Genomic DNA, 9,357 nt, shown 5'->3' with positions numbered 1-9,357 from the left:
ATTCTTGATAATTCATAAGAAGGTTAGTAAAGAATGTAGTGTTTACAAATGTTATAGGCCTAATACTAATATCTTATGACAGGTAAAATTTAACGATTTTACTCTTTCGGGTCAGAACAAAAAAGTACTAAAATTTGGGATGATCCCAATTTTACTGGGACTTCTGGTAAACCTAGCCATGAGATATGTCAGACGTATTTCATAATTTTTCATCCATCAACGTACAGCAATTTCTGTTGATAATACGTCCTCCAGAACATTCAATTTCTCATCTAGAGTACCACTAGGTTCGGTTCTGCCTCTTCAGTTATATTGTCTCTATGTGACAGAAACGCCTCGACTTCCTCTTCCAGTTCATCTACAGAGGGTTGAAGAAGTTATATCAAAACGAGTCCGAATATGTAAATTATAACAATCACAGCAAATATAAAGCTGTGGTGGTATAGAACGTATAGGAACTGCATTTTGACATTGTTTGGCGTAACTTAGGTAGTGTAATGTCACCAAAAATTGATCCCTACTTGAGAGGTTACGTAAGAGCCCTTTCCGACGGAAAATATTCATACATTCAGATCACAAAGGTGTGTTAAGATCGGAAATTTATAATTTATAAGGCGGGAACATCTACTGTACTTAATAGCATAAGACCTGACATGGCCTGGTGGTTAGGGCGCTCGACTCAAAATCTGATCGTCGCAGGTTTGAATCCCCGTCACTAAACATGCTCATCCTCTCAGCCGTGGGGGTGTTATAACGTGATAGTCAATCCCACTATTCGTTGGCAAAAGAGTAGACCAAGAGTTGGCGGTGGTAGGTGTTGACTAGCTGCCTTCTCTCTCGTCTCTCACTACTAAATTAGGGACAGCTAGCGCAGATAGCCCTTGCGTAGCTCTGCGCGAAATTCAAGACAAATTAAAATTAATGGCATTAAAAATTAAAGAATATGGATCAACTTGGGGCACCACTACCATCCAGAAAGATAAACAACAAACCTTCCCAGCGGTGGTAAGCTAAGTTCTATGTCTTGTAATAGGTGGGAATTCGCGGACACAAAGATTAGTGGCAAAAGTCGTCCAAGTACTTCAAGCAATAGTGTGCAACATAGTACAGAAGAATCCCCGTCTAGAAAAGCGTCATAAGTCATGTGTACACAAGCTGCTTAAATGAAATATCCAACTAACCATTTCATTGCTCAACAGCTGAAGAACGAAACGACTATTCATGCTATTCCATACAAAGACATATTGATCAAAGCTATGGATGTCTGTGAGATCATACTGTTGAAACGAGCTCTGTAAAATCACCGTCCTCGCAAACTAGATGTATTATGGATAGCCTGTAGGGAAGAATGATGCGCTTTGGACAATAAAGCCTTACGACAGAGCCTTTTGCAATGGAAACTACGCTGCAGGGCTATTTTCAATATACACACCGGTAAAATAGAGCATTACCGAACATGGCGACATGGACTGTAACAATATAATATAATATATTAACCTTTATATTCTAGTAACCTAATGACACCTTTTTTCTGGGTACTTTTTCTATTCTTATAACATTCAACAAAGTACTTCAGGCTGCTGTAAGTCGCTTTCTTCATTAGTGTTGATTCTAGTGCCTTTATCTTAAAGTTGACAAAACTCGAGCTAAACTATTCGGATATACTAAGAAGAAATTCAAACATTACTTCAATTAAACTTTCAGACGTTGTTAACAATTGTCTTTAAAAACCATTTTACTCGGAAGCGTCATCTTTTAATTCTCCAGACCAGGCCCAAATAAAGAAAAGAACTTATGCGTAAGTTAATGGGAATCTATTAGGGATTGAATCTTCTTTTTCTTCTATACATTTACAAGCCTTTAGTCCTTAATTTCATTACGTATGGAATTTTGGAACCCGTCTTTTCTGTCACACAAATGAGCTTTTCGAGTGAATCATTTTTTTACCTCTTACTATTTACCTCAAGCGACTTCGTATTGAATATATCTATCGCTGTTTCTCGAGTACTAATATCATCGTTGGGGATTTTCTGAGTATATCCAGGTTAATTCATTGATGCTTCTCTTTGATGTTCTGCTAATACTCGCCTCCACTTTCTTCCTCTAGTCATCTCATTTAGTTTCACGTACACAAGGGCAAGATATTTCACTTGACCACCATATTCCAATAAAGTATACATTACTTACATTTTCACTCTTGGCCGAAGAAAGGAGCATAACTCTCTTCTGGCCCGCCAGTGTAGCATTTTTTTGAACTTTTTTGAAAAACTAAAAATGAAAAAAAGCTATACTTAATATACGTAACACTACATTGTACTCTCTAACATATATAGTGGTACTTTGTGCACTGTTTTGTTGTGAAAAGGACAGGGAACTTGCATTTGCTATATTTTATTTAGCCTAATTTTTCGAGCTTCTAGAGAATGTCTGCACACTAATTTTGAAGAACATAGCTGAAACTACGGTTAAAACTTAATTTTTTGTTAGAGTGTTAAACGGCCAAAGCTGGCTAAGCAATGTACTATACTTTATTTTGTTTTCATAATAGCTTTTTTATATTCAGACTGGATAGTTATAACCTAGCTCCCATTTCATCTTAATTAGTATATGACTAATTTTAATCTTCTTAATCTTTGAACTGATGTAAACCTTCAAAAAATGAAAGGTGTTCACTTTTACAATCCACCTACCATATTCAAATTTTACTTTCGTAATCCTATTGTTCTACGTAGTCTTTTTATCTTTCCCGATAAGATGTCATTGTCATCATTGCATCACTTGTGGTACTTTCTATGGGGAGCAGCGAACAAGTATTTCCTACTTCTGCCTTGAGAGGGCTTCGATTCTTTCAGATCCTGCGAATGGTTCGTATGGACAGGAGCGGTGGAACGTGGAAGCTTCTAGGTTCAGTTGTGTATGCACATCGTCAGGTGAGCCAAAACAAAGTATTGATAAAGGTAAATCTTTTAATACACTAACAGATTTTTGAGCTAAATTAGAAGTTTGAGAAACGCGTAGAATAAATCATAATTAATTATCGCAGTATATTACATGTGTTTAAGGGTGGTAAATTGGTTTACAATATAGAAATCTAAATTAATGAAGCGAAAATTTAAATCTGGTTGGAATTATCACCGCTTTAATTACCAAGCACCTTGCTTTAACCACAATATATCGAAATATGTTTATAGGACTAAATTTTCAAAGGAGTTCAACGTGATTCTATATCATTTATATATAGTTTTTTTAAAAATTAAACTGACATGGTGAGGTAAAAATTGCGCTTGACTGCAACTTACTTGGTGGTTCAAGGAAAAAGGTATTTATAGGCATAACACCATAAATCACATACTTTGTTCTTCGATAATCTTCTGTATCTGCTCTGGTCACATCTACAATAATTTAAATTAGTTATTTTAATTACTATTACTAAATATAAAACAGTTGAGTTACTCGAACTGTTGAAATAATGTGTCGCGTATGAAAAACACATATATTATCATTATGTGTATTTGTGCTTATATAAATAGCGTTTGAGCTGCTGGTTTGATAATTATACGTAAAACAGTTTATTTATACCAAGTCGTTAATTAGTCCGGTAAATAAATATTTATAAGCAGTGGCTTAAGCATTTTACAAAGATATAAATTACTGATTTTTGATTATTTTTGCTCAGACTAATCATCTGCTCAGAGGTAGAAATTTCTCATATATTACGTTATTTTAAGAAATATATGTATAACTTAAATTTTGTTACTGTTTTAATTTTGTTTCAATTTTCAAAAAGGAGCTCTTCACAACTCTGTATATTGGCTTCTTGGGTTTGATATTTTCGTCGTTTTTAATTTACCTTGCTGAGAAAGATCAAAAGAATACGAACTTTCATAGTTTTGCTGACGCCCTCTGGTGGGGAGTTGTAAGTTTCTTTAATTTTCATAACTTCCTATTTTTTTGTATTCGAAATGAACTACACATATTGTATCAAATGAGTAGTTGTTAAATAGTTTTATCACTATGGTAAATAATTATTTTATAGCAGTGTAAAATATTAATATGTTTGTTTGTAAGTAAGAATAGGTTAAAAAATACAATTTTGGAACAAACTATGTTGGTTTACTAAAATCCTATAAAAATATTACCAAAGAGTTTTAATCTGAGTAACAAAATTATAAGGTACAAACCATAAGAGAAGCTTATTAAACTTGTACACCGTTGTATTTTATATTATTATCTTCGACCATGTACAGTCTCTCTTGTTACATTTAATGTGATGGAAGATCATTATGTTATTAACGTTGTTAACAATCAATGCATGTTTTTCTGAGATATTGATGTAAGACAAAATAAAATGCTCAACATTTTCATAAAATATAATAACAATTCATATAGTTTGTTGTTGTTATAAGACTTATTTTTTTCGGTTTAACGAGTCGCATCTTTATTGAAACAAACACTTCAACAATATTTAATAGAAGATAATTGTTGATTTAATATATGTATTTAACAACTAATAGCCATTAGAAGCAAACACTATAAAACTAAAACTATTTTATGCATAGGTTACATTGTGCACTGTAGGATATGGTGACATGGTTCCTACTACTTGGCGTGGAAAACTGATAGCAGCCTTCTGTGCTTTGTTAGGAATCTCATTCTTTGCTCTTCCAGCGGTATGTATGTTAGAGTAGAATATATTGCATCAGGTAACCTGTCTCTTTCATTGTTATCATTTAACTTCTCCTACGGTATACTGTTCATATCAGCAAAAATATGATATTAAATTAGAAAGTTGTTAATTCCTAGACGTTCATGAATATTTATCGATGTCTCCAAATAATGTATTTTTCTGTCATATGATATTATACAGTTTGATAAGCTTAAATTTCAAAAGTTGTTTCGTAAAAGACATTATTTTCACTAAACTATGTTTTCCTGGTCTAATTTTGTTATTTTTGCACTCATCATGCAAAAGGACACTATTGAAAATGGATGATATCATCAGACAGATAAACTCAAAATCTGTTACATTGTGTGTTTATTCGTTGATTAGATATTTTAGGCTCGATAAAAATGCACAATTTGCAAAATAATATTATTAATGTTGCAAATTATAAGCTGGAACACACGGAAAAAAATCAGTATTCAAGGTATATGCATATGCAATGTATTACTGTATTAAAACAGCATGTGCCTACTAGCATGGACCTATCCCCACCAGAGTTGCACACGAGTCTCATACTTACACTGCTTCGACAAAATCAAACTTTTTTCTCTCATCAAAGATATAAATACACTTTTCTGGACCAGTTTTGTACACTGATTCCAAATGTGTTTACGGTTTTCTACTAGCGCACCTAGTTATCGAAATATGACTGGTAATATTTTAATCACAATTTAGGTAATAATCACACATTAGGCTAGTTAACGTTACAATTTTATTCATTTTTCAGTATAATTTCCATAAACGTTATACACACCATACACTTGGTAAAATTTGAACAGTACATACTTGGGAAAAAATAAATGTACAACAATAACCTTTCAAATTTGATCGGTGTCATCACGAAAACTTGACGTGTTACAGAAAAACCAAAAACAGATTTGGAATCAGAGTCCCAAGAGCAATCTAGCCCATCTGTAATTATATCTGATAGAAATGACTTGTTGGCCAGTGTTATTGGAAGTTAGCAACTACCATAGACAACTATTTGGAGCCATGTGTTATGTGGAAAAGATCTGATAAACCTGAAAAGAGGAAGAGTTTTTGTATGCAGTGTTGTTAGTGTCTTAGACTATTCAACTGATACCGAAATACACTATGGGGAATGTTCTGAAAAAAAAAGGAAACATCATTGGACCTTTTAATGTTTAATTAATACAAGCTTGACGGTTTAAACTGACTATTTCTTGGTTCGTACGAACTATGAAGCGTGTTATGAACTGTAAGCCTTGTGCCTGTCTATCACCGATGGCTTTAGTTAGAATATAAGACAGCAGGGTAGCGCATCAAATGTGCGTAGAGAGCTTCATACTTTTATATTTCATGGACGTGTTGCAAACTGTAAGCCGCTCATCACAGCCTTGAATGAAAAGCGTTGGCTCTCATAAGCTTCAACATTGGTGTGAAAAACAATTAAAAACCATCCTTTGGAGATGAACCTTGTCTATCATTATATGTAGTGTGGTTGACGTATCATATTTTCCTTTGCTTTCACTCATTGGTTCTTACAAATGCTGATAATGGACAAGTCTAGATTTCACGGCAACCACGAGGGCGTTTGCATAACAGTGCGTCTTCTCAATCGTGAAGAATGGTGGGAGTTGTATCATGACATGATTCATATTCTATTTATTTTGGACTTGATATCATGACTACTCTTAAAAGATCCTGAAATGCATTTCAGTTAAAACCTCGCCTTATGAAAAGAAAACCACAATGCACTTGAATTTCTTGGAAAAACATTTTAATAGTCTGTTCAGCCAGATGCATATTATTTATTGGTTGACGAACATGAATCTACATCTTACTAACAAACAGCCCAGTAGTTACATACGAGACATACTTTTCAATTCGTAAGGTACCAATACATTTTGTAATGTAGTGCACCTTGTACTCGATAGAAATACCAAAAAGAAATATAAAACAAAAATTGAAATGAACCAAATATGTCAAAATAACTAATGGGCGTTAAATGTACAGCACTAATCATATAAACAAAACACATTTAAATGTATAATCAGTAAACCAAAAAGTAAAACATTGTGTAAGGTATACTTGATAAGAAAAAACATTCACTGGTTATGTCCTTTCCCTGTAGTAAATAAAAACAAAAACATTTTCTTAAGGTATATTTACTAAGAAGAAATCTTCAATGGTTATGTTCTTCACCCACAGTGAACAAAAAACACTGTGTTAAGGTAAACTTACTAAGAAGAAATCTTCAATAGTTATGTTCTTCACCTTTATCTATCTACATGGCAAGTATATGGTGTGAAATGAGTTTGTTAAATACTCTAAAGAATTATAATTCATACTTATGTAATCTAGGTCTAGTTTAAATATATTAGCACATAATCAAAAATAGAAATAATAATATATATATATAAATGAAAATTATGCTTCCTTAAAACCTAGTAATCAATAAATAATGTTAATACTATCATTTTGATGGACGTAACAAAGATATTGTCAAAAACCTTTATTTTAAGCATTAAAATAATATCCTTGATAAACATGTATAGTTTTGGTTATAGTAATGGTTAGAGTAATATACAATAGTAATGATTATTTATGTAGGTTGTTTAAACTTTAGCAGAATAAATCATCTTATAAAGCTAAGCATGAGATTTAAATAAGCATCCTTTTCAACACAAATAGATGTTATTTATTAATTGTACAAATTAACTCTTTCAGCATGGGCTCGGCCCCTGGAACTGACTTCATAACCATTTTGTTCTTGTTATAGTTTTCATGCTATAACTTTTAAATTAGTAAGCGTATGTTCACGAAATCTGGCAGATTATCAGTATAAATTACAATGCTTTCATACACAAAGTATCATATTTTTATTAAGTTTTAAGATTCCTTAAGCAATATTTTTCTCATGCCTTCTGTTCTCTTCATATGTTGGCTATCCGAAATGCAATGTAATTTTCATTTTAAGATTAAAAATACTTTTATGCATCAGAAAATTTTCAAGTTAAACATGCAAAATCCTTAATATGTCCAGATAGTTATCAGACGTTTCTTAAGAAAAACTTTATCTTTTATCTGTTATTTTCACAAATGAATCTCTGTACGGGTTTGGTCAATTTGACCGATCTCGTAACCACAATAAAAAGTTAGGAAATAAATGCTTTTTTCATTTTAGAATAACTACGAATTATAACACGAACACAAAACTATTTAGACCAAATAGCTTAAACCTCATAACATTATACATTTATATATATTTATTATTTTTATTATATTGACCTTTCAGCCATGCCTGGCTAACAATACAGAAGTTACAATGATGTGGTGCACGTGCACTGATGTTACCATATCGAATAATATAAAACTGACCTTAGATGTGTTTTAGTGGACTAGTGTTTTGTAAAATACAGTCACATTTCAATTATTATACAGTATATATTTTGAAATAAGTTCTTAAGCTTATTTTTCTTAAAACATAGAATATTATATAGAGAAGTAAAGGAAACAATTCTCTTTTTTAGTTAGGACATTTGTACTCGGTTGCTGTTTTTCATAGCTTGCTAAGTTTTAATAAATTTCGCACGTGGAGGATGTGAAACAAAATAATTTTTTTAGGTCTTATATATACATTCGAATAACCACATAAACATAAAATACTATATCGATACCATAGAATTTCATTATAATTTATAAAGTTAAGTAATTAAGCTGTATTTGGGTCTAAAAATATGAGATTTTGAATAGGCTAAAGACTTAACTTACCAGCACGAAAGCAATTACGCTTATTTGAAAATGGCTGAGAAAGCCACTAGGGGGACATTCTAAGCTTTCGATTGGTTATTCACATGTCATATATAAATGCAAGTGTATACAAGGGACCGTTTCCAAAAATGGAATGATGTGAGCAAGGCCACTGTGTTTGATGTAGTACATGAGCAATATCTCAGCAAATAGAAAAGGTAGAAGGTTCTTATTTTATATGCTAGCTTGTCAATGTCGCTAATTTGAGTTCCTAATTCGTACGAAACTATAGACTTTGTATTTTGACATCACAAGTACCTAACTTGACCCAGTGCTGCATTCAACATACCATGTGACACACAAAAATCGATGCGTAGGTGTGTTTTTAGATAATTACTTTTAAATTAAAAAGTTGAAATTAAATAATGTATAATATGAAAACTTAAATTATAATCTACAATTTAATACCAAACTTAATGAAATAAATTCATAAAATAGTAGTTCAATAAAAGTTTGAATGCTAGTTAACAAACGCGATGACATAGCCTTTGACCCGTGACCCATCTGGCAAGGGTTAATTAACATTAAGTAGTTTACATATAAAACATCAGGAAACGTAAGAAATAACATTAAATATAGAAGCAAAAACTATAACCAGTACGTTAAATGCGTACTATGTCATAAAAAACACAATCAGTTTCTCATTCTTTAATGTATATAAAAGCAAAATCTGTTATTCGATGACGAGAACCCACTTTAAGTTTAATAATGCTTGGAGACGCCTTGAATGGGTAATGAAGAAAAACTTTAATATACGTTTAACATAACAGCAAATGTACAACATTTCGACAAGGTTTTGTCATCATCAAGTACAAGTAGTTCACACTGACACGGATATATATATATATATATATATATAC

General features: G+C 32.1%; 1 protein-coding gene across 1 annotated transcript in view; it reads left to right on the top strand.

The window, feature by feature from the left end:
• The window catches only part of LOC106472683 (potassium voltage-gated channel subfamily KQT member 5-like), a 43,568-nt gene that overhangs the window by 18,107 nt on the left and 16,104 nt on the right, over positions 1-9,357 (top strand). Inside the window, exons 4-6 of the mRNA XM_022401235.1 lie at positions 2,755-2,930; positions 3,788-3,916; positions 4,560-4,670. Coding sequence (XP_022256943.1) covers positions 2,755-2,930; positions 3,788-3,916; positions 4,560-4,670 — 416 coding nt within the window. The remainder of the gene's footprint in view (positions 1-2,754; positions 2,931-3,787; positions 3,917-4,559; positions 4,671-9,357) is intronic.

Source organism: Limulus polyphemus, unplaced genomic scaffold (genome assembly GCF_000517525.1).
Source record: "Limulus polyphemus unplaced genomic scaffold, Limulus_polyphemus-2.1.2 Scaffold5523, whole genome shotgun sequence".
Classification (NCBI taxonomy): Eukaryota; Metazoa; Arthropoda; class Merostomata; order Xiphosura; family Limulidae; genus Limulus; species Limulus polyphemus.
This window is presented reverse-complemented; position numbering and strand designations above follow the sequence as displayed.